The sequence below is a fragment of the Panicum virgatum genome, chromosome 2N (genome assembly GCF_016808335.1).
Source record: "Panicum virgatum strain AP13 chromosome 2N, P.virgatum_v5, whole genome shotgun sequence".
NCBI lineage: Eukaryota > Viridiplantae > Streptophyta > Magnoliopsida > Poales > Poaceae > Panicum > Panicum virgatum.
In genome coordinates, this window is record NC_053146.1 from 40,891,796 (window position 1) to 40,918,201 (window position 26,406).

The 26,406-nt window shown below is 48.5% G+C and overlaps 1 protein-coding gene and 1 pseudogene across 1 annotated transcript; both read left to right on the top strand.

Moving 5' to 3' along the window:
• Window positions 1-338: 338 nt before the first annotated feature.
• Window positions 339-1,080, top strand: LOC120660490 (amino-acid permease BAT1 homolog). Its single transcript, XM_039939033.1, has 2 exons — window positions 339-464; window positions 557-1,080. The coding sequence occupies exons 1-2, from the start codon at window positions 453-455 to the stop codon at window positions 935-937; spliced, it is 393 nt and encodes a 130-aa protein (XP_039794967.1). The 5' UTR covers window positions 339-452; the 3' UTR covers window positions 938-1,080.
• A 654-nt stretch (window positions 1,081-1,734) lies between these two features.
• On the top strand, window positions 1,735-22,927 carry LOC120662617 (annotated as a pseudogene).
• Window positions 22,928-26,406: the final 3,479 nt, after the last annotated feature.

Below are 26,406 nucleotides of genomic sequence, written 5' to 3' on the forward strand. Positions count from 1 at the left end.
GCGGTCGGAGAGGGCCGGAGCGGCGGCGACGACGTCTCAGCTCGCTAGGGCACGGGAGGAGAGAGATAAGGAGGAGGGGAAAGGAACACGGCGCCAGGAGGGGATAAGTGAGGCGGGGATAAGGTGACATGGCGCATCCTCGGCGCAGCTCGCCGACGGCGACGCGTGGCACGCCAAGATGCGTGCTCTGCCCCTGACTCGCGGAAAAACCGGTGGCACCAGTTTTGGTCCAGTCGGACAAAAAAATTCTTAGCTAATGGTTTTGGTCGCGTAAGTTTAACTAATGTCCATGACTAAGTTTAATTATAGGTGATTAAGACCGGTGATGTTACAGGGTAGGGTATGCCTTGTCCAGGGACGGAGCAGTGCGATTCTCGAACGTATGGTACAAGGTGAACAAGCAAGAGGTGCCCTTGAAAGTCGTCTGGCTCTCCGTGTCCGTGGCATTCGCCATGGCTCTCACTGTACGTGCATCCCCTCACCATCTCTCAGCTACTTCAATCCAAGCAGCTACATAGCTCATGATCTGATGTCCATCTCTTCTATCAATCACCAATCACTGGGGAGCCTGGTGGCATTTCAGGCGATGCTGTCGGTGGCGACGATCGGGCCGTACATCGACTACGGTCTGCCCATCGTCTTCCGTGTGACCACGGCCCGGAGGTCCTTCGTCCCGGGGCCATTCAACCTTGGGAGGTACGGCCTCCTAGTCGGCTGGGTGGCCGTCGCGTGGGTGGCCACCGTCACCGTGCTCTTCTCCCTGCCCGTGGCGCACCCCGTCGCTGAGGACACCTTCAACTACGCGCCGGTCATCGTCGGCGGCGTGCTGCTGCTCAGCGTCGGGTCGTGGGTGCTCCATGCTCGGTTCTGGTTTCGGGGGCCCATCACCAATGTCGACGGTAGCGGAGAGAATCCCCCACTGGGATTTCATTCATAGTTGGCTCTTAATAGCCATGATGGTTTACAGATATTGATTTTAGTATTTTGATGTGTGTGTTGTGGTTGATGTAATATATGCACGAGCACGAGTGCACCACCCATGTACAAGCTATTTGTATATGAAGGTCCTTCATGTCTTCATCGCAAACATCCAATCTAGTACTAACTTCGATCCGTCATATATAATTTGAGTTCAAGTTAATTCATCATGGAAGAGACCAAAAATTAAAAATTTATGAAATTGTTCAATGATTTCAATGTCTCAAAGTGTCACAAAAGTGCAAACGAGGTAGCTCAGGATTATATACAAGGTAGGGAGGCTAGTTACTCCATTTATCCAGGTGTACTCCAAAGGTTGTATATATCAGTAATATCAGTATCACCATCATCATATATTCTTAGTGCTGAAATAAAGTGCGCCAGTTATACCTCTACACACATCTTCTCTCTGTTGGCTCCCTTGTTGCCGCCTGTGTCACAATTGGCCACATAAAGCTGTCCGCACTCGTCGTACTCTATATATTTCTCTATCTATCCTAATCATCAAGATTCTTTCCTTTATACACATTTCTTCCGCATCCATCCATACTCTATATATTTCTCTATTCCAACTACCAGCCTATGGACCCCACATGTCATGCTAACCCCATTTTCTCTTTCCCACCCATTTTCTCTCTCCCACCCGCCGCTCTCCTCCCACGGTCCCACCTCGCATCTCCCGCCACCTCCACGCCCGCCGCCTCCCTCTCCCTTCCCTCTCCTCCCTCCTCTCTCCTGCTCACTGTCCTTGCGGGGATGCACGGCCGCCGGAGCGTAGGCCGGGGCCGAGCAAGGCCGCGCCGCTGCTCCGCCGGGCATGCCTCCCGTGCCGGGAAGGACGCGCACACCCGCCACGGCCTCGCCGCTCGCCACGTCAGGAAGGACGCGCGCACCCGCCACGGCCTCGCCGCTCGCCGTGGCCTTCACGGCTCTCCTCTCCAGGACGGTCGTGAGCGTGGCCCTTGCCGGACATGGCCTCGTCAGGCATGGCGTTATGGTGCAGCTCGTCAGAGTGCTGCCGACTGGGGATGTGTGAGATGTGTGACGCAGGGCGAGGCGACACGGGTGGTGGGGATGCTTCGGCAGCGGTTGCGGCGAGATCGGCGGGCGGGCGTGCGGCGGCTCTTCGGTCGGCGGTTGGTGGGCGAGCGGCGCGCCAAGCGGCGGGCGGGCGGCACAGGTGCGAAGGTAGAAGCAGTGCGTCGGGCCCCACGTCGCGTGTAGCGTAGCTCCTCTACCACGCCACAGATAGCGTGCCGACGGCCGCAGCAGATGATTTACAGTTCCCCGCTGCGGGGCTTTTTTACGGCAAATCGTACGGGAGGACCGGGTACCGGAAGTCATCCAGTACCTAGTGCAGACAGTCTAAGGTCCTATGCAACACACCTGCGTGTACAGGAGCTTCTGGTGGATGGTTTTTTTTATGAAATTGGAGGGACCGAAGTCCCTACAGGAGATTTATTAAAAACAAAGAGAGATCATACAAAACAACATGGGAGGAGGGATGGGAAAGGTACACTTGACAAACTTAAGAAACAAAAAGAGATAAAGAAAATAAGCCCCAGCTGGGAATCTAAACATTTTTAATCCATGATGAATAGAGAGCACTTCGAGCATGCTTAATCCTGTGCTTTAGCAGAGATAATTCCTTGTAAAAGGCCCTCTGGCAGTCTAAAAATCTTGGTTGCCCCTAAAAATGAGTCCATTTCTAGCACACCAAATGGTCCCACAAAGAATAATAACAGCTTCCATGAAAAAAAGGAGAATTGATCTGCAATTTGACCTGAGAGATGAGACCAGGGAAAGAAACACCAGAGCTGAAATGCACTCCAATCATATCCCAACACATGGCTGCAAACGGGCAATCAACAAACAGATGTATTAGAGTTTCTTCAGAAGAACTGCTGCAAATAGCACAATCAAAGGAATCAAGCTGCATATTCCTCCTTTTCAAAATGTTTCTGGTACTCAGCCTATCCGTAACTAATAACCAAATAAACACTTTGTGCTTGGGCTGACAGCAAGACTTCCATAACCATTTATAAGCTGGATGAATTACCGAGTGACCAATCATTGCTTTATAAACCTTGCTCGACGCAAACGTTCCAGAACCCCAGCTATAACCCCAAGTATCACTGCCATCTTGAAGAGGCCTAGAAATGCCTCAATGTCCTGCATCTGATCACATGCTATTTGAGAAATAGGCAACCGCAACAGCGAGGTGAAACTCTCCAAGCTAAAAGCTTTCTGAAATATGATCAGCTTATTAGAAGTGTAAGAGAAAAGCTCTGGGTCCGGGAGGCCAGTGACTGACCATCCCAATTATCATGCAAGAAGAGAATAGAGTCACCACAGGTAACATGAGGAACAACCAAATCTTTAAATTATAACAACAAATTTAGATTGTTGCCCCACCAAAAAGAACCTTTCCTAATGTGGCTTGGAAACTTTTAATTTTTATAATGCTTCCCCCGCACCAAATTAACCCAAGAAATATCTAATTTATTGAAGAATTTATACAGATATTTCATCATAAGAGCCTTATTTTGCTTCTCAATATCAATCACACCTAGTCCTCCCTTAGCCTTTGGCACACATACCAATTCCCAAGCAGCTTTTGGAGGTATTTTTGCTTGGAGGTATTTTTGCATTGATATCAGAACCTCTCCAAAGGCAGTGCTTTCTAAACTTGTCAATTTGTTTGATTACTCCCTTGGGCAACATCAGAGAACACATGTAAAAAGAAGACAGAGCACTGAAGATAGCATTGACAAGCTGAAGTCTCCCAGCTTGGTTTAGAAAACTAGATAAATCACCCAGCCTTCTTTCACATTTACTCACTAAGGGCATGAACTCATAGATTTTAGGTCTCTCAATGGACAGAGGAAGTCCCAGACAAGTAAACGGTAGAGATCCTCTAGAGCATCCAAAAGTTGTAGCCAAGACAGAAAGCCTTTCATCAGACACATTACTAGGAACCATCATAGTTTTGCTAAAATTGATCTTAAGCCTAGTGGACATAGAAAAACTATTCAGGAGACATTTGAGGAAGAAGACCTGCCTAGTGTCACCTTCAACCACAATAAGTGTATCATTTGCATACTGAATCACAGGGAAGTCACTGGAGAACTGTTGGTATTTATTAAATGTAATTAGAATATGAAGGGTTCTGCATGCGCACAGAATGCCATTGTAGCTTTTACCTAGGAGTATTCTAGAGTATCGTATCCATAGGGAAGCTTTGGTTAAAGAGATTGATAATTCACAATCATGTATCTACTAACTTAGTAAACCAACTAAACTAAAGTGAGGGGTAAGTGGTAAATGATATTTATTTATATATGAATAAAGGATATGAATAAAACTATAAATTATAATAAAGATTATGAATAATAACACATAATAAAGAACTCTATGATAAATTAGTAGATTAGCTAATTAAGAGGAAAAGAGATCAAGGTTCCTAAACACTTTTCTATTACATTGGTTCTAAGGTAACTAAAGCATGGATAGATATAGCAATCATACAAAAGCACTTTGGAGCAGCAGTACCTTTCCAACTCTCGAGGAAGACTGGGAAGGGTTAGTTGGGGGGAAGGCTGCCTAAAGCTCTACAAACATCAACCGTACACTAACGTGGTGGATTACAAAGGCCTGACAGAGCTGTAACCTTTGGGGCTACCACAACTATTCGGAGGATTGAGCGCAACCTCAGGTAACCTATAGTCTAGACACCATGCCTAAACTATCGATTACTACTCTAGTCAACTAGTATAACTAAAGCACTCAATAAGAGCAAAGATCCCATGCAATTACATAACAGCTATACTAAATAAATATGGAAGACATGAAAGTAAATAGAGAAGATAAATATATTAAATCATAAGTCTTGTAGAGTAAAGATACAAAGACATACCAAACTCTGAAGACTTCTCCAGAACCGGAGCGCAGCTCCACTCTCTCTAGCTCTCAATTAGATCTAATCTACATCTAATCTACTTCTAATATTGAGAGAGAGGTTATCCTTACATTGGGACACCTCTGCAATCAATCTAACTTGAGAGATAATGAGCTAGGGTTTCCAGGGAGTGGTCTGCCTCTGCTTATATAGCCCTGAGGGATGAATCGCAGCCGTTGGATCAAACCAACCTAAATCAATGGATTGGATATGCTCTCGGGGGTCTCATAGGTCAGTGGAGGTGGCCAACTGAGGCCACGTGGCTCCTCTGTAGATGGTCAGGTGGCCATGAGGGGGGATGGCCAGGCGGCCATCCACCTTGACATGTGGGTCCCACCTTTGGCGAGTCGTCTTCTGGTGTCTTCTAGATCTCTCTTTTCGATTCTAATCATGTGGAATTGATATTTTTTGATTCTGGGCTCCAAGCATAGCAAATGATATGTCTGTTTCGATTGTCTTGACGAGCTCTTTGCAATGGTGCACTCCAAATCATCAATTGAGATACTTTTATTCTGTAAAAAATAGAAATCCTATAAAACAAGTGAAAGCACCAAAACTCATGGAACTAGTTCGAATCAAATCCTACAACTATGCGTTGTAATTCATTTTGTATCAATTTATGCAATAGTTCAGGTTATATATGGGGTATAAGGACCATCAACAAGAACATGGTTGGGATGGGCAAGTTCAACAACCCCATGTACTTAGCCTTGTTTATCATTGACTGAAGAAAGTCTGCTGCCAAAGCAAAGAGCAAGGGAGAAAGAGGATCACCTTGCCTAACTCCCCTTCTACATTGAAAGGTTTTGCCTGGAACACTATTTAGCAAGACAGCTGAGGTCCCATAAGAAAAAAATGGACTGCATCCACTCTAACCATTTCTGACCAAAGCCCATGGAATCCATGATGGTAAGGATGGCCTGATGCTGAATCTTATCAAAGGATTTTTCAAAATCAATCTTAATGATCACAATTTCTTTCTTTGAGTGGTGACATAAGTGAAAGTATTCAAAAGACCAAGCAATGCAGTTCTGTATAGTCCTTTCTCTGATAAAACCATACTGATTTTTATGCACCAAAGTGGTGATGACCAGCTGCAATCTGTTGGCCAAAAGTTTAGTCACTAGCTTCACAGACAAGTTCAGTAAAGAAATGGGCCTGAAATCATTAACTCTAGAAGCACTGTCCACTTTTAGAATGAGAGTAATGAATGAGGAATTAATGGTTCTTAGATAGATATTATTATTGAAGAAATCTCTACAAATGTTATGAAAATCCTGCTTGATAATAGGCCAGCACTTATTGATGAAGTCATTGTTCAACCCATTTGGCCCAGGACACTTGTCACTGGGCAAGGCCTTGATAATATCATCAATTTATTTTTGAGTGGAAGGGCTTTCAAGCTGGTCCAAAAAAATCCTTGGCCTCTAAGAAAATCTAGGATCAACATAAAAGTCACTGAATTCAGCCCACCTTGAAATCCTCCCAAAGAACCTGCTCTTTTTCACAGTGGCTAGAAACAGCTGTCCCATCACTATTTATAATTTCTTTAATCAAATTGCCTCTGTGTCTTATAGTTGCATGAGCATGAAAAACTGGAGCCTGCATCTCCCAGCTTTACCCACTTGACATCCCCCTCTGCTTCCAATAGATTCTTTGCTGCTCAAGACTTTACAATTTGTGGTGGATGGTTTAGCACCACAACTTTGCAATTTTCAAATGGATTCAAATTTGGTTGGTCGACTTTGCAAATGGATTCAAATTTGGCAGGCCTTCTTTGCAAATGGATTCAAGCGAGGCTCAGCTAGAGCATCTCCAGCAGTTTGGCAAATCGAGTTGTCATCTTTGATTTTTGGCAAAAACGTTAAAAATACTCCTCCAACAGTTTGACAAAAGACTTGGCAATTTTTGGCAACTTGGGAAAAACCAGCCTCCAGTGCGCAAATATACGCGCGCGGCGCACGGTTGGCATCGTGGTTTCTAGTCAGGTGGGAGGGTGAAAAAAAAGAAATAAATAACAGAGAAGGGTTCCTGATTTAAGTTTTTGGAAGGGCATAAATATAATTTTGTTTCTCTCTCAGGGTTCCTGATGTAAGTTAGATCTAGGTTTGGCAAGTGAATTATGCCAAACTGTTGGAGATAAGCTTTTTTTTATTTGGCATATTTTTTTAGAAGTTGGCAAAACACAAGATATGTCAAGTAAAATATGACAAACTGCTGGAGATGCTTTTATTAGCTAGTCCTGCTAGTGAAAACCTATTAGCATGGCTCCCTCTAGCTAGCAACTAAGTAGTAATTAGCTGCAAAGATCAAACAAGTGCTGACTCACCCTAAGCATCAACATCAACGTTCCCCTTGATTCAGTCAAACGTGATTTCCAATCCAATGACACAAATTTCCAGTCCTCGTGTTGACTCTGTGTACATCTAAAACTACTGTATTTTTTTTAGCGACTGGGCCATTATACATGTTTTTCAAGACTACTATACTAGTAGGAGTGTATATATATGCACACTATGGGCATGTTTGGTTGCCAGAGCAAACTCCGACCAGGCCAGACTGGGCGAAGAATCGGCTGCTTGGTTGTCTTTGGCCAGCCCATTAGCCTGGCTTCGGGGAGCCACCGTACCGGGGATATAGCAGCCAAGCCCCTAGAAAACCGACCTCCCCTCCGTTTTCTAGGCTGGCTTGCGCCAGCTCGAATCGCCATCCCGTCACCGCTCGGAGTCGGAGGAACAACGCATCTGCTCGACCTGCTGCGCCATGTATGTCTAGATTTAGAGAATGTTCAATGAATCTGGTAAAATACTAGAATGACTTATATTTCAAGACAGAGGGAGTATGTTAGTAGTCAACTTAACTACCAATTTCTCATCTCCTTTGAAAATTACTCCATGCATGTCTCATCCGTATTCAGTCACTAAGTCCGTTGATGTTCATCTAATTAATGGTACGCGTATGGTTGAAGATATGACTGATAGAACTACATCAACGTTTTCATTAAGATGGTCAACTATGGTGCATGATTGAGAAAGTAATTCACAAAAAAAAGTGATTGAGAAAGTAACAGAATCCGTTGACATTCTTGATTGAGAAAGTAATTCGCAAAAAAAAAGTAGATATAGCCGCCGGTGTTCTCATCGGGGCTTTCTAATTGGCGAGCGCGCGTCAGGACGGCTGCTGGCGATCGATCAGACAGCTGCCCGCCCCATCTGTGTCGTTTTCCTTTAAAATCAGATAATCAATCTAATCTAACTAGCCGGCTTCCGTGGACGCTCGCCCTGAGTCCTTTAATTTTGTGCTGCAGCGCACTGTCCACTGTGACCACTACGTGCGTGGACACCGAAGTCCTCCTTCTCTTTTTATCATGAAATGTAGAATACTATAAACAAAAATATAACACAAACTTATTTTGTATATGTGAACAAAACCATTTAAAAAAGTTATACAACAAAAATTGTATACAAAGTTATATAATAAATAACAAAAATTATGTTCATAAATTGTGAATAAAAAGCTTTATGTGCATAAAATAAGTGATAAAAATATTATACTCGTATAAGTTGTACAACAACAAAATTTAGGTTTATAAGTTATGCATAAATGTTTGGATAAAAGATTCTGACAAAATATTACAAGCAAAAATATTAAGACAGAAGGTTTTGAATAAAAAGAAATAAAATAGAAAGCATGTTGGCGACCGGCCGGGTCGCCACGTCGAGCTTGCGGCTACCGGCACGCCGCACAGGCACAGCACAACAGCGCTGTCACGTACTCACGTCGTGGACTCGTAGAAAAGGAGAATAAAAATAAAAGCCGTCGATGGGATTCACGTATAGGAGCGCGAGTTGCGGCAGTCAGAAATCGAGCGCTCGGATGCTTGCTAACGAGCGCGTGTGGAATTGGATTTGCGGTTCTCATCGAACGGGTGAACGTTGAATCCGTTGGTGTTCGTGGTTACTTAAAAAAATAAGAAATACATTATATGTATTCCATTTTATTTTAATTATATACTAGCCGCCCAATCGGCAAAAGTTTAACTAGAACCAATCTCGTGTCCATTTCTGATGACCAGAGCACTTGACATTCTTGATGAACGCACAGTGGGCAGGTACGACGAGCGTGGACTTCTCATTGGCGCAGCTTGTGCAGGTGATGGTCCTGCTTGCCACCGGAGGGCTCAACGGCGGCGGCTACATGGCATCCAAGTACGTCGTGCTGGCCATCTATGGTGCCATCCTGGTCATACACGGCTTAATGAAACAGCCTCCCTATCCACTACCTCGCATGGTTCGGCCATCTCGGAGCATTCTGGAATACCGCAGGTATGTACTCCCTCCATTTCAAATTGTAAGTCATTTCAATAATTTTAGAGAGTCCAACCATCTCAAATTTAAACAAATTTATACGTAAGATAATAATATTTATGATGACCCCCGAATCCCGATCATTACGCGGGCATGAAGCCCCCCCTCCCCACCCTGACCGTGAAGCCGCCCACCCCACTGCCTCTAGCGGCGCCGGCCGCCGCTCCGGCGCCAGCGCCTCCCGGCCCGCCCTCACCACCCCCTCTCTCTCTCTGCCTCCCCCTCCACCACCCTCATCACCTTCAGTCGCGCGGAGGATGGTGCCTCTGACCGTGCCGCCACCCTAACCCAAGGCACCCAGATCCCGCCGCCGTCCGCTTCCTAGGGGATCTCCGCCGGCGCTGCTGTGGCCTCTGGCGATGGGCCGCCGCCGCACGAGACGCGCCCGTCCGGCTCCGAAGCCGGCGCCCCACGTGGGGGATTCGCGCCCGCCGCATGGGGCGCTCCATCCTAGAACGTTGCCCCGCGCCGCCGCTGGAGGCTGTCTTCGATGCGGGCCGCCCCGGCCGCAACCACGACGGGCGGCTCCGCCCCTCGTCCTCCTGCATCCCCGTCATGGCCGCTGGTGGCTTCGTCTCCGGCGTCGGCCGCACCATCCACGACGACGACGGCCGGCCCGCTCCTCCATCCCCTGGACGTCCGGATCCACGGTTGTCGGTGGTGGGGATGATGCTGTTGAACAGGAGGTGCCGGCGGAGGTCGATCTGGCACAGTCGGCGGCCATGAGTAGCTCCGCGCTATGCTCGTATGCCCTGTCAGTTCCTCTCTCCGGGCCCGTGGCCTTCAGGTCTCCGCGGCCGTCGCTTGTGCCGGGCGATGGGGCCGTCGGTGTTGGCGCGTCCATCGCGCAGCCGTCGTCGTCCATGGATGTTGGTGTCCTGGCACCACTAGCATCTACACCGGCGCAAGCGCCCCAGGGCCGTACCGGCAAATTCGGGGGCCCTGTGCGAAACAATGGACTGGGCCCTGGTGACCTAGTGAAGGATCATGAATACCAAGCGATACCAGTCGGCAAGCGCGATATGCTGTGTGAAAGCACAAATGTTAGAAGCCACACGAGCGCGATGTGCTGTGTGAAAACACAAATGTTAGAAGTCACACGTGTGACTGATAGTTAAATCATCACATAAGGCCCAATAACTATTTTTTGTTCCGGAAATTTTTTTTGTTGCTGGAACAATTGTTATTGTTTGGGCAACAAAAATTTTTTTCCGAAAAAAAGTTTGTTCTAGCAACAAAGCATTGAGGGGTCTGGTTTATTAGGCCGATTTTATCTCCAAAACACGAAAACTTGAAGAGGTTGGGGTGCTGTGACAGGTACACTTGAGATCACACACGTGACCCCAAACATCACCCATGTAAAAAAAAGTGGGAAGTGATACGCCTACGACGATTTATCTTTTAGGAGCAATTTGGGCCATGTTTTGCCACAAATTGGGTCAAACAATCAACTAAATTAAAGTGTTTGCATGACTATATCTAATATATACCTAATATTTTGGGGGCCCTTCGAATTCGGGGGCCCTGTGCGGTCGCACGGCCTGCACGTGCCCAGATACGGGCCTGAAGCGCCCTCACCCCGCCACATGTCGCTGGGGGATGAATCACTGGTTATTGTTGAAGATGCTTCGGACAACGATGATGATGAAGACGATAACAACCCGTCGCCGTCGCCACAGATGTTGAGCGTTGTCGCCTCCTCCACGGGGACACTGGAGTCGCAAAGGGCACCGCTTGGATGCGGGTGGTCTCCACGGGCATCCTCCTGTCCCCTCTTGCGTCACCCTTCTTCCCTGCCAAGCAGTCCGCGGGCAGGTCCAAGGCTCTACGTTGGATGGAGAATTCCGACGACCCCCCGATCCCGACTGTACACTCTACTGCCCAGTTTGTCGTACCTTGAGGCCGCTCGTCGAGCTGTAGAGGTGACGACCTCGCCCGTGCCTACGGCGCCATGCGAGGGGGCCATCTCTGCCTCACGTCCGGTTGCCATCCCAAGGGAGAGGTGACGCCGTCGTCGTCTTCGAGCCAGGACCAGGGACACTGACGGCCCTCCAGCGGGCCCCCCCCCCCTCCCGGAAAATCCAAATTTGCCGAGTGTCTCGGCCTTTGCCGAGAGCTAAGACACGGGCACTCGGCAAAGACATAGTTTGCCGAGCTAGGGTGCCCGTGCACGGCGGCTCGGTCCACAGCCAATCGAGCGTGCGCCCGTGCACCAGCCGCTCGGCTAGCGCCATCAAGCGTCGCCGCCTGACGGCCTTCTTCGTTGACCTCTGACACCTCGACACCACGTTCCTTGAGCGTCCGTGCCTGTAGACGCCGATGGTTTCACTCTTGTTCAAAGCCATCGGCGGGGGCGCCGCCAAGCACCACCTCACCCTCGTCGCCAGCGGCCTGTGCCACCTTCACTCGTCGGCCTCTGCTTCAACTGTCTGGCGGCCGACCACATAGCTACCTAGTGCACCTCTTTGTCCCGCTGCCTTTTCTACCTCAGCACGCAACAACGGGCAAGGAACTGCAAACATCGTCTCCTGCCTCGACGCCTTCCGTCGAACCGGGTGTGTTATCTCTGTCATGGCCTGACCTCCATGGCATTGGCAACGGCGACAGGGGCCACGGTGCTCTTGGCGCGCCAGAACCGCACCTCGAGCAGCAAGCGCCACCTATCATCGTCGGACAGATTCTCTGTCCGGCACTTTTGATGTCATTGGCTGCAGGTGGTGGTCCACAGCGTTGCCCGCACGTGCCACCAGGTGGCTCAAAAGCCACGCGGCGTCATCGACGTCGACGTCGGTGCAGGCCGTCGAGGGAGATCACCATTGCCGACAACGATGCCACTTCTCCTGATCCGACGTATGGGTCGATCCGTTGCTCGATGAACTCGCTGCGTCCCTCCTCGTAGGGCGGCCAACTAGTGCTCCCCCGTCTACTTCAACAGTTGCCTTTCTGGAGGCCCAGGCAGCGCTGGCGGACACCTGCTCGCCGCCGTGGATGGTTGAGCTCGGCTTCGATGCTGCGCATCCCTCCATTGTCTCTGCGGTAGCGGCGGACAACCGTTCGCCGCCAAGGATGGTTGAGCTCGACTTCGCGAATGCTGAGGCATCGAGAGCGGTTGGTGTGGATCCCCCCGTTGAAGCCGTGATACCGGCCTTTGACAACATCGACGTCGGGGCACTCTTCATCAACTCGCTTCGGCTGCCACTAGAAGAAAGTCTCCTGCACATGCCTCCGCACCGACGCGGCATGCGTCAGGAGCCCGCTAGCCTAGTCCCTCGTCGCAGTGACAGGCTCGCGGCCAAAGCTCCTTTCCGTGACCCCAACCTAGAAAAGCAAGCTAAATGTGTGCTGGTGAACATGTGGGAGGGCAAGCCGGACACTGTCGTCGACACTCCGGACGACACGATCGCTGCCAAGTTCCACGCAGGGGCGGAGACACGGGGGGCGGGCAGGGGCCTGGCCCCCCTAATGATCCCGTAGCACCATTATATCACCATTATTAAAAGTGTAATTTACCTCAGCGGCAGCCTGCGGCAAGACTGTTGGCCTCCAATCACTGTTTGGCCCCCCAATGATTAAATCCTGGTTCCGCCCCTGGTTCCACGAGGCATTCGCCGAGCCCGTATCCCATACCAGGTGGGAAGCGATGCGCGGGCTATAGCGAGATGCGTTACTCTTGCCAGGAAAGCATCGGAACGCGGTCAGCGAGCTGACGCCGTGAGTCACAGGTAGCACTTTGGGCTCTCCCGTCTTTGTCGCGACATTTTTTCTTTTCTTAGTACATCCTTCAGTGGCCACCACTAGCCGGTGATTTGTGTAGTGTTTTTACCCAAGCTGCGGATGGCTCCTCGTCATTCTGCTACTTGGGGCGTGTAAAATTTCTAATTTTCTACTTAATGAAACACGTGATAATGTTAAGGCACGCTTTCGAAAAAAAAATTATTAGGATGACAACTAAGTTTTTTGGATTTTTTTGTTAATTATATTTTCTTATTATACCTATTTGATGTAACAAATCTTTGTAATTATCTCTAAATTTGGTCAAACTTGAGATGCTTTGACTCTCAAAATTTTTTGGAATGACTTATAATTTGGAATGGAAGAAGTATATAAATATACCACTCTTCTAATTAAACAAATATAAATATGTAGCAAATTCACTAATACATGTAACGGTGTAGGTGATAAAAAAACATATATTATATGTAGGTACATTTGCTCTGGTGATCATCATTCCAGCTGTTGCGACGGAGAGGGCGAGCGCGGAGTTTATCTTCACACATTTGAACACGGAAAATGGCATGGGTATCCACAGCAAGGTTTACATTCTTGCCTTGGGGCTGCTGATGAGCCAGTTCTCGCTCATCGGCTATGACGCATCAGCACACATGATATACTATACCGTAGTACTAATAACAATGCAAGTACAACCACGTATACATACTCTCGTCCAATCTAACACAAAATATGTATTAGTTGGGATGATCATTATATATATATATATATATATATATATATATATATATATATATATATATATATATATATATAGTACTCTCTTCATTCCAAATTATAAGTCATTCCAAAAAAATCAGAGTATTTTTTTATGGAAACGGGGGAGAGGATCCCCACCATGTTATATTTCAAGGAACTTTTGGGAGCTCATAAAAACCATAGTTTCAGCAGGATTACAAAGTTTTTCGGGGAGAGGTGAGGGACTACATATTTTAAAAAAAACTTGACACCAGGCCTCTGTGATTCCTTGGAGGGCATGTGGCAGACGGCAACGCCACAGGCGTGCATCCTCCTTGCAGGCGAGCATCAGTCGGAGGAGGGATGGTTCCATGTTTCTGAAGACGACGTCGTGTCGGTGCATCCACAGCTGCCAGGCACACAGCAACAGGAAGGTGTGGTAGGAAGGCGCCGGGATGTGATCTGGCCGTGGCAGCTCCCACATACAGGAGACCGAAGCAGTAGGGGGGATAGTGATCCCCAGGACCGTCCAGAATTGTGTGGCAGTAGGGCAGTGGAGAATCAGGTGGTCAGGGGACTCGACATCCATGTGGCATAGCTCACATTCTGCATCGTCGACAATGTTTTCGAGCAGCAGATTGGTCTTGCACTGGATCTTCCCTTGGACGAGCAGCCAGGCAAAAAAACAAACTCTGGGTGGTGCGTGGTTGATCCAGACGAACTTGTAGAAGGGGCGGTCAGCGTCAGCATGGGCATGCATCGCTGTGGCGTAGACAGGTCCAGCTTTGAGATGTTATCCTTGGCAGCTAGAGGGCAGAGACGATTGTCCGGATCGGCCGAGAGGTGTACATCATCGAGCAGCTCCTCAAGCGCTGCTAGTTCTGCAGCAGCAGCACGTGACAGGCGCGTAACAAAGTGGGCTCGTATGGGTTGAGCTAGGACATCCGCGACCGAGGCAATTGCACAGGTGGCATGGCTGTGTAGCGCTAGGAAGGTCTGAGCAAGCTGCCCAGCCTGCAGCCAATTGTCAAACCAAAAGGATGTGGAAATGCCATTTCCAACTTGTGTTGTTGTGATGGCCCTGTATGCTGGCAGCAATTCTTTCAAACTGTCCCAGTGTGCACCTTCAATGTTACCAGCAAGCGAGGCAACTGTAATCTGATTTTTCACCCACTTTGCCCATGCTGAGTCACCTGGGTGGTGTAGCCGATGCAAAAGCTTGAGCAGGAGGCATTGGTTGAAGGTTTTCAAGTCCTTGACGCTGAGGCCACCATGTTCCTTTGGGAGGCAGGCTCGCTCCCATGCTACCAGACACTGAGCACCACTTGTTGACGACTCACCAGACCAGAGGAAGGCGCGGCAGCGTTTGTCCAGCTCCTCAATTGTGCCTTGTGGTAGCATCATGGCAGAGAGGATATAAATTAGTGAGCTGTCCAAGACGTCATTTACCAGGACTGTGCGGCCCATGGCGTTCAACAAGGACGCCAGCCAGCCACTGAGGTATTTGTCCACTCGAGCGATCAGTGGGGTGAAAGCGCTCAAGTTGAGCTTGACATTGGATAGCGGCATACCGAGATACGTCTGAGGGAAACTATCTTGGCAGCAGCCGAGGATGTCGAGGAGGCCAGGCAGATCAGCAGCATCCACATTCATTGGGACAATCGTACTCTTGTGAAAGTTTATCCTGAGGCCTGTTGCTGTGGCAAACTGATCGAGCAAATTTTTCAGCCTGATGACATCTCCCGGAGCCGCCTTAAGTACAATCAGCGTGTCATCTGCGTACTGTAAGACCGGGCAACTGGCGTTGTCCATGGCAGGGTGGCGAACTCCTCCATCAGTGCGGATCAGTTGTTGGAGAACGTCAGCAACTAGTAGGAACAGGTAAGGTGAAAGTGGATCGCCTTGCCGTAACCTTTGCTTGCAGGTGAACCAGCGTCCTGGACAGCCATTGAGGAGGACGACAGACTTGGAAGTGTTGAGGATGTGCTGGATCCAGGAGCACCATAACATGGGGAAGCCTCGGCTAGCCAAGATGTGGAGTAGACTGTCCCAGTTCACAGAGTCGAAAGCCTTTGCAAAGTCAAGCTTGAGGACAAGAGTGGGCAGTTTCCTCTTGTGACAGCATTGCACGATTTCCATGGCATATATGAAGTTCTCAGAGATGGACCTCCCTTTGATGAAGCCGGTCTGGTCAAGATCAATGAGTTTTGGGATTTCTTGTTGCAGCCTGGTAGTGAGCATTTTTGCTATGATCTTCAAGGAGCAATTTTGCAGGCAGATCGGCCTGTAGTCCCCGGGCATCACAGCTCCTGGTTTCTTGGGCAGCAGCACAATGTATGCACGGTTGACACGGTCGAGGTCCACCCGGCCTTCAGCAAAGGCGTGAACAAAATTCATGACCTTTGGGGCAACAATGTCCCAGGCAGCAGCATAGAAACCGGGACCAAATCCATCAGGGCCTGCCACACTGTTCCGGTTCATCTGCTGGATTGCATGTTTAGCTTCCAGGCAGGTGAAGGGTGCAGCCAGGTGTGCAAGGTCCACCACAGGGGAGTTGTTGTAGATGATGTTCATGTCAAAGCCCCAGGTTGTTGCAGTAGAGGTGCCGAGGATGGAGGAGAAATACGCAGTGAGGGCATCTGCTTTAGCATTGTGTGCTGCTCAGTGCCATCAATGACCAGAGTTTTGATTTGGTTCCTCCGGAGTCGAGCAGTGGCGTGAGCATGATGGAAGGCTGTGTTTGCATCAGCCTCCCGTATTGCCCTGAATTTTCCTCTTTGCTTCCAGTACGCTGCCCTCTCTCGAATTGCCACATGCAGTCGATCAGTACAAGCTTGCCTCAAGAAAAGTTCACCTGCGGACAGAACACGAGTTTCTTCTTGCAAGTCGAAAAAAGCGATAATGAATTTGCAGTTTTGTGTGAGAAAAGGGGGTGCCCGCCTTACCCTGGACCATACCTTTGCTGCACCTCTCGACGCCTTCAACGAACTCGCAAGATCACCTGCCGCGTCCGTTGTACCAGGAGCAGCACACCAGGCGGGGAGGATGGAAGGGAGGAAATCATTGTGTATGAGCCACAAGTTCTCGAAGCGGAAAATATTTGGTTTTGGAACCGTGGTGGAGATGGTGACAACTAGAGGGGTGTGGTCAGAGGTGGGGCGTGTGAGAGAGGTAAGAGTAGTGTTGGGGAAGGTAGTGCTCATAGTGGCGTTAAGGAGAACACGATCTAGACGGGCGAGCGTTGGGGTGTCACGTTTTTTAGACCAAGTAAACATCCGATCGAGAAGAGGGAGCTCCATGAGCTGGAGAGTGTGGATAGTATCGTTGAAGAGCGCAGCAAGAGAGGCATCAAAGCGATCATTGTTTTTGTTGTCCTGAGAGCGTATAAGATTAAAGTCCCCAGTGAGAAGCCAAGGGCTAGACACAAGTGGCGCAAGCTCAGTTAAGTCCTTAAGAAAGGGAACCGAGTCCCGGTGGTCAGAGGGGCATAAACATTCGTGACAGAGAAGAGAATGTTAGTGACGGTAGAGGAGAGGACCGTTGTTAATGTGTGCTTGCGGGTAATGAAGCCCTCAAGGGAGAGGGAGCGTGCATCCCACGCAGTTAGTATGCCACCTCTGGAGCCACTGGCATCAACACACTGGAAATCTCTAAAGTTGGGCGGTAAAAAGGAGCGAGCTTTCTGGTTTGTGGTGGAAGAGAGGTTGGTCTCTTGCAAGTAGATGATTGTGGGGTGTGCAGAGGTTAACGCATCCTTAACAACATCGCATTTTAAAGAATCCCCAAGCCCACGCACATTCCAGGAGAGCAAGTGAAACACACGACCGTTTTGATTCATTCCAATAGGACAAGCACCGAGCTACAGCAAATCACCACACAAAGCACCTTCCATCCAAGGCACAGTGTGGCGAAGCTAACATTAACCCAGGAAGAAGGGGCGAGCACGAAGACTCCCCCAAGAGCTAGGACAACAACGACACAAACAAGATTGAGATCAGTTAACAACAACACGAGTGACATAGCTAGAACTAAAACACCAAGGAGACTGACGTTGGCGCTACTGCTAACAAAATGTGGCAAAGCAGTTCGCGTCCACGGCGAGAGATCAGGCTTCATTCCTTGGATTGTAGCACCAGGTCTAGCTGCGCAGACGCCGCCGGCCCAATGCCTGCGGCTGCGGCGAACTTGTGGAGATCAGTGCCGCCCAGGGGTTTCTTCTTCTTGCGCAGGAGCCCGTGCTTGGCAACTTGACCTTGCAGGTCATGGGAACAGGAGGACAGTGTGTTCTTGAGTGTCTTGAGTTGAGTTGCCTTCGATGCCATGGTGATGAAGGTAGGCTTTTCCTTAGCGGCCAAGCGTGAACTGGGCTCGCGGCGCGGCAGAGCGCGGCGGCTTGGCATGCGGCGGCCACGCGTGGGCAGGCGCTCCTTCACGGGAGAAGGGTGCTCAGGGGAGGAGACAGGGGTAGGTGGTGGTGGAGGGGGTGTGTCAGGCAGTGGAGCCGGATGCCAAGCGAGGAGCGGGATGGATGGGTAAAAGGTGCGAGGCTGGCGAGGTGGCGCGGTAGTAGTAGCAGTGATCACCAGCGGGAAAGCAGGAAGGCGGGGCAGCGGGTAGGCGTTAACAAAGCCGTGGCAGAGGATGGTGGCACCGAGGAAGGCAGCGGGGTGCAGCGGTGCATGGGGTTGTGGTGGCTGGTTTGCTGGCGGTGCTGGAGGTGGGGCAGGCCCAAAGACCGGGGGTGGCATGGCGCCTGGAGCTGGTGGCGGCAGGCTGTGCGGTGAAGGCGGCTGCGGGAAGAAGGGAATGAACTCGCCATTGTCGTCCAGTTGCTCAGCACGTGACCAGACCCCGAGCCTAGTCACGTTCACAATGCTGCCATTGCCATCATCTGCATGTACCCAGACATCACCAGAGATGTCCGAGCGTTGTTCCAGCTCGATCAGCAAACGCAGGGCGGAGTAGTCAAAACGGTTGAGGTTCTTGGGATCAATCTCTGCCACTCTGCCAAAGCAACAGAAAGCCTTCTTGATTGGGATCTCAAACCAGTGCTCCGGTGGGAACTCCTTGACTGACAGTAGGGCAACCCATTCAAACTTCCTGTAGAACCGGTTGGTGGATTCCTCACAACGTTCCAACTTCACTTGAGCTCCCTCATGGAAGATGGGCTGCATGTCGGCGACAAACTCACGGTCCTCGTGGGAGGAAAAGCGCAGCATCATGACCCCACGGGAGGAAGGTAGCATCTCAAACAAAGTCATTGGCGCAATCGAGTGTATCGCTTCCAGAATGAAAGGGGCGGCGTTGACAGCAGCAAACGGGGGCAGGAAGACATACACAAGGCGCAAAGCTTCAGCCCAGTCACCATTTGGGAGCCAGATTTCCTTGAAGTCGGCCCCAGGGAAACTCGCAGGGCCGATTGAGCCGGACTCCCCCTCGCTGTTGTACTCCACGTACTGATCCTCTTCTCGATCACCAACAGGCGGGACGGCCTGCTGAGCAGCATCTTCCATGGGGGCAGGAGCAGCAGCCGGCACTCGGACCGGCGATGCAGGCGGCGGCGGGGAGCGGCTTCCCTAGGAGACGAGCCGCACGTGCCCCGAGGAGGCGTCCCGGGGGGAGTTTGCCCCGGATCTGCTGCCCACGGCGCAGATGTCGAGCGCATGCGGGGGCGTCGGCCGCGGCTGCGGGGCCGGAGCAGCACCCAAGATGCCCCTGCCACGCGGGCTAAGCTCGTGGAACATGGAATCCAGATGGAGAGACTCTAGCGAGGAGGAGCGGGAGCGCTCCAAGGAGGGTGGCTCAGTGCTGGAGGAAGCAAGCATGTGCAGGGGATCAAAAGCAGTGGTGAAAGGTGGAAGCTGCACGGGGGTGGGGTGGCGGAACGCGAGGCGCTGGCGGTGGGTTTGTGGCGGGGCGGGTGAAGGGGACCGGAGCAACAGGGATGTGGGTGGCGGGGACTGGGATGGTGGGTCGGCGGGCGGGGTGGGGGGTTTGCTCCCTCACGAGCGGCATGGTGCACGAGTAGCTGCGATGACCGCTGCCTCGGCAGCGCCGGCAACGAACGGGGTCCCGGCAGTCGCGAACGCGGTGGTTTGGGGCCAGACAGCGAAAGCTGCCGGTGGAAAGGGAAAGCGGAGGGAGGCGGTGTGGGGTGGCGGCTTGGTGGTGGATGGGGAGAGCAGCGCCGAGAGGTAGGGTTTTGAGGGAGGTCGCTGGGGGTAGTAAATGGAGACGCGACGTCCGCTTGGGCGCAGGGCGGGTGCGGCATCACGCCGACCTTGCATGGACACATGGCAGTAGGCGGGCGGGGTGGGGTCGGGGGAGGGTGGGGGGATGGGTGGCAGCTAAGGATGGATTCGGATTGGATACGGATAAAATCGGATCCGGATGTCACATTTTACCACATTTTAATCCGGATACGAATACGAATGCGGATCTCATCGGATACGAATATAAAACGGATAGTTCGAATCCGGATACGAATCCGGATACCTTCTCGATTTGAAACATAGAGCTATCATGAGTATCGGTTTATTTTGTTAACAATTTTATAGTAGATCAAAATCATTATACAAGTAGGGAGTAAAAGATTAAGAGATAGCTAATAAAAAAAGAATATAATTATCTATGCATAGCTTTTATATTAATTATATAATACTAATATTAAATATAAAATAAATAAATATTTAAATACTTAATAATTAAGATATATAAAAAAGATTTTATCATTAAATAAATAATTAATTTGACTCGTATTAAATAATTTTAATCATGAAATAAATATATTAAATAGTTAAAGTTAATTTTTATATCATTACTAATTTTAATAAATATATTATTAGTTATCTAGCTTTCTAAATAATTTAAATAGTGTACATCATTAAGTAATAGGTATAAAAATAAGTTTAAGATTGTCTCACTAGTCATTTTTTCTTTGTGGATACGGACGGATACGGATGTGATCGGATATTCTTCGAATACGAATATGGAATCGGATAGAGAAAAGTTCTTAAAATCGAATTCGGATGCATCCATATGACATCCATATTAAATTCGAATACGGATACGATATTCATATTTACGTTTTAAGCGGATACAAATACGAATAATTCGAATGTATCCTTAGTGGCAGCTCCGGCCGAATCTAGAAGGATCTCCTTTCCAGCATCAACAGTACTTTGCAGACTGGGGAAATGAATATCTCCAGTGTCTTGAGCCGTGAGCAGGCAGCCAATTGGCAGAGCAGTAACTCTAGGTTGTTGTGGTAAAATCCTCTTCCAGCTCTGGCCTGTGGACCTCGTCAACGATGGCAGCAGCTTCCGCGGCAGCAAGCTCCGAGGAGGAATGGAGTTTGAACACCAAGCCGTTGAGGCGTAGGCAGCCATGGGCGAGGACAAACTTTGCCACATTCGAATTAGCGAGCTGAGCTGAGCTGAGAAAGTAAACGACCCAACCTTACGAGCACGGATTCTAGCGGGGGACGCAGTTAGCAAGTAAGTGAGCAGGTTGGAGATGTACGGAACGTTGAACCTAGGTGAGCGGAAAGGTGGCGTGATCCAGATCAAGGCTGGAGGGGAGTGGGAAGGGACGACAGCACCTGGGACCGCGGTGCAGTAGAAGTCGGAGAGGAGGAGATGCTCGAAGAGGACACCAGGCCCGGTACTCAGCTCCCGGGGGGGGGCGGAGCCGGAGGTGAACCGCGAGGACGTCGACGGGCGAGAGGGCAGCGCCGGAAGGTTGCAGGGCAGGGGGGCGGCTTGGGAGCGGGAGCGGCGGGGTTTGCAGCGGCGGCGGTGGGGTGGGCTGTGGCGGCGGCCGGGGGGTTCCGGACGCCCGGGTCGCTCGTGTCGCCAGGAGCGAGACGAGCCATCACCTCCTCGCAGATGGTATCTCAATTCTCAACAAAATCAGAGTATTTAAAGTTTGACCAAAATTACAAAGAACATTATAAAGATTTGTGATATTTAATAGGTATACTATGAAAATATAATTAACGAAGAGTCCAATACTACTTAGTTGACATTCTAAATGTTATTGTTTTATCATATAAATTTAGTCAAATTTAAGCTTTTTGACTCTTTAAAATTCTTAGAATGACTTGTAATTTGAGAGGGAGTACATAATACTGCATGCACGTGTGCCTGCAGACGGAGGAGACGAAGAACGCGGACTGGAGTGGTCCGATGGGAATGGTCACCTCCGTTGCTCTGTCCAGCGTCATGGGATGGATTTACCTGGTGGCCTTGGCGTCGCTGATGACGGACATCCCTTACCTCCTGGACCCCGGCAACGACGCCGGCGGATATGCCGTCGCGCAGGCTCTGTTCTACGCCTTCCATAGGAGGTTCGGCAGCGGCGTCAGAGGCATCGTGTGCCTGGGGATCGTCGCAGTCACCACCTTCCTCTCCGGCTCTGCTTGCGTCACCAGCAACTCAAGGTATTACGTGCAGTGCAGTGCGTGCTACCGATTATTTCCCATCATCTTTAATCGTCTTTTTTTTCTCTAAAAAAAATGATAGTGTAGAACTGAAAGAGTACATACGTGTGTATAGGTTGGGGTATGCCTTCTCTAGGGACGGAGCAGTGCCATTCTCGAACGTATGGTACAAGGTGAACAAGCACGAGGTGCCCTTGAACGTCGTCTGGCTAACAGTGTCCGTGGCATTTGCCATGGCTCTCACGGTGCGTGCATCTCTCGCCTCACCATCTCTCAGCAACTTCGACGAATCCAAGCACCTACATACATAATACGGAGCTAGTAGCTCATAACGTGACCTATCTATATGTGTATCACCAGTCACTGGGGAGCCAGGTGGCGTTCCAGCCTTCCAGGCGATGCTGTCGGTGGCGACGATCGGGACGTACATCGCCTACGGTCTGCCATCGTCTTCCGCGTGACCACGGCCCGAAGGTCCTTCGTCCCAGGGCCGTTCAACCTCGGGAGGTACGGCCTCCTCGTCAGCTTGGTCGCCGTCGCGTGGGTGTGGCTACCGTCACCGTGCTCTTCTCCCTGCCCGTTGCGTACCCCGTCGCCAAGGACACCTTCAACTACGCGCCGGTCGTCGTCGGTGGTGTGCTGCTGCTTAGCGTCGGCTCGTGGGTGCTCCATGCTCGGTTCTAGTTTCGAGGGCCAATCACCAATGTTGACGCCTAGTGTTTTCATGTGTGTGTTGTTTTATTTTTTTCGAGATCGGGCCATTCGCCCAGTGTTTCCGATATGTGTGTTGTGGTGATGTAATATATGCACGAGCACGAGTGCACGGCCCATCTAGTACCAACTCCGATCCGTCCTATATAATTTGAGTTCGCATAATTAAGTTAATTCTGTATTATAATAACTAGTTTGATTATCAAGAATATACATGTAATAAAGTGGAGAACAAATAGAGAGGAAGGAAATGTGTGATTCTCTCTTCACTTATCTTATTTCCAATACATATGCTCTCATATATATAGCCATACATGTAACATGGAGTTATAAGAATTGATGCTAGGATAGTTACACCATTAATGAAGTAGAAGGTTATAGCTTTGATGGTATAGGGGTTATGGACATCCACGTTAATATTCACAACCCCCCCCCCCCCCCTGATGTCCATTAACATGTGAATTATATGCCTCGTTAAAAACCTTGCCAAGAAAAAACCCAGTCAAAAAAACTAAGGCCAAGGAAAAACGAGTACACACATATTCACTCCCCCTGATGGCAATATCACTTGACGAGATGTGTTTCACTCTATCCCCTTTTATGTACCCATTTTTTAATTGAGTTATGCAAGTTGCATTGTCTTCATGTATAACCATTGGCACTTCCTTTTCTAAAAGTAAATTGCATACTTTGCGAATATGATATGTCTGCATGGTTAGATGAAGTTGCTGCTATAGTTTGCTTCATAGAATGCCATGAAATAGATGCACCACCACACATAAATGCATATCCCGTTTGTGAATGACCATTGTGTGGATCAGATAGATAACCTGCATCTACAAAACCAAATAATCCCTCCATGCATTTGTTAGAAAAATATAGACCCATGTGCTTTGTACCTTTCAAATAAACGAAGTATATACTTTATCCCATTCCAATGTCTTCTTGTAGGACAGGAGCTATATCTTGCTAATAAATTAACAGCAAATGCAATATCAGATTGTGTATGAGTAGATAGATACATTAGTGCTCCTATAGCACTTAGATATGGCACCTCAGGACCAAGAATTTCACTATCACATTCCGGAGGTCGAAAAGGATGTTTGATGACATCAAGGGGCCTAACAACCATTGGGGTGTCATCAAGGGGTCTAACAACCATTGGGGTACTCAATGGATGCGCTTTATCCATGTAAAATTGCTTTAGTATTTTCTCTGTGTAAGTCGCTTGATGCAAAAGAACTCCATCTTTAAAATGTTCTATTTGCAAACCAAGGCAAAACTTTGTTTTTCCCATATCCTTCATTTCAAATTCTTTCTTCAAACAATCTTTCACCTCTATGATTCCTTGAGTACCAATTAAGTTTAGATCATCAACATATACAGCTATGATCACAAAAATAGATCCAGATCTTTTTATGAATAGACATGGACAAATAGAGTCATTCTTATAACCTTCTTTTATCAAATACCCACTGAGACGATTGTACCACATTCTCCCAGATTGTTTCAACCCACATAGAGATTTGTTCAACTTAATTGAATATTGTTCTCGAGAACCTGCTCCTCCTGGCAGTTTAAATCCTTCCGGTAGTTTCATATATATATATATATATATATATATATATATATATATATATATATATATATATATATCAAGTGACCCATATAAATATGCTATAACAACATCCATAAGACGCAATTCAAGGTTCTCTTTCATTGCCGGACTTATAAGATATCTAAAAGTTGTTGCATCCATCATGGGAGAGTATGTTTCTTCATAATCAATTACTGGTCTTTGGGAGAATCTTTGGGCAACCAATCGTGCCTTATATCTTATGATTTCTACTTTCTCATTTCATTTTCTAACAAATACCCATTTATAACCAACAGGTTTGACACCATTTGGTATACGAGTTACAGGCCTAAAAACTTCTCGTTTTGTGAGAGAATTTAATTCTGCTTGAATTGCATAATTCCATTTTGGCCAATATTTTCTTTCTTTGCATTCCTTGACTGAGTGAGGTTCTTGATCCTCATTTTTATCAATAACTTCTAGCGCTAGATTATATGCCAATGCATAATCGATGATGACTTTGTCACGGTTCCAAATTTTTTCCGACATTACATAGTTTAATGAGATCTCATTTTCTGAAGAATTAGGTACCTTTGTCTCTTCTTGAGTGTCATGTCTTCATTTTCTTTAGGAGGTTTTTCCTGAATTATTATTTCCTAGATTTGACCATCCTGATTCTTTGCTCCCTTCCGTTTTTGAGCAATTTTATCTTTGGAACCTAATGACCTACCACGTTTTATAGTAGCCTTTGATTCATTAGCAGTAGATGGTTGTCGTACTTGGACATTAATTTTTTAGGAGCATTAGCAGCTGGAATATATGACTTAGTCACTCTTTTTAAGTTGTAAATGCATCTCGCAAATTATTTGCTAAACTTTGTAAATGAATTGTCCTTTGAACTTCTTGCTCACACTGTTTTGTACGAGGATCGAAATGAGATAATGATAATTCATTCCAGCTTATTTCTCTATTCAGCTGTTTATTTTCTCCCCCTATTGTTGTGAAATTTGATTCATCAAAATGACAATCAGAAAATTTTGTTGTTAATATATCTCCCGTTGACGGTTCAAGATACTTTATTATAGATGGGGATTCATACCCAATATATATCACCAACCTCCTCTGAGGTCCCATCTTTTTGCGCTTTGCTAGAGCAATTGGGACATACACCACACATCCAAAAATTCTTAGATGGGAAATATTTGGCTCTTTGCTAAAAACCAACTAAGGGGGGAATAAGTATGATAACTTGTTGGTATAATGCGAATTAATGCTGCTGCATGCAAAATAGCATGTCTCCATGTAGACATCGGAAGTTTTGACTTCTGTAGCGAAAATGGCCTCTCATGCCATATTTCAATATAATGTTTTGGCGATTGATGACACACGCAACACTTGAACTAATGTGTTTGCTTAGATGATATACTCAGGCTTTTAGGTTCAAGTGATGACAAAGAGAAGAGAGGCGAAGCTAGGCCCGAAGGGCCGCCCCTACGGGGGTTCCGCTACCCGGTTAGCGGACGGGGGTCGAGGGGGAGCCGGCCCTCGCGGGTCTCAGGGCAGCGCCCTGAAACCTAAAAGAAATCAAGTCACCGGTTGAACCGACGCCAAGCAAATTACACACGTCGGTGCATTGACTTGAGCACGTCTGGGAGTTTTAGTATCACCGGTTAAACCGACGTAAGGCAAAATGTACTCATCGGTGCAATGCCAGAGATGGCCTGCGGGCTAGGGTTTGGCACCGGATGAACCGACGATAGGAAGTTTGAATACGTCGGTGCAATGGCAGAAGCAGACCAAGGAAAATGCATACATCGGATGAACCGATGATGCACCGGTTAATGGCGTCGGTGCAGTTGTCCAGAGAGTTTGTTTTTCAAGGATCAGAGGACAGTTGCACTCACCGGTT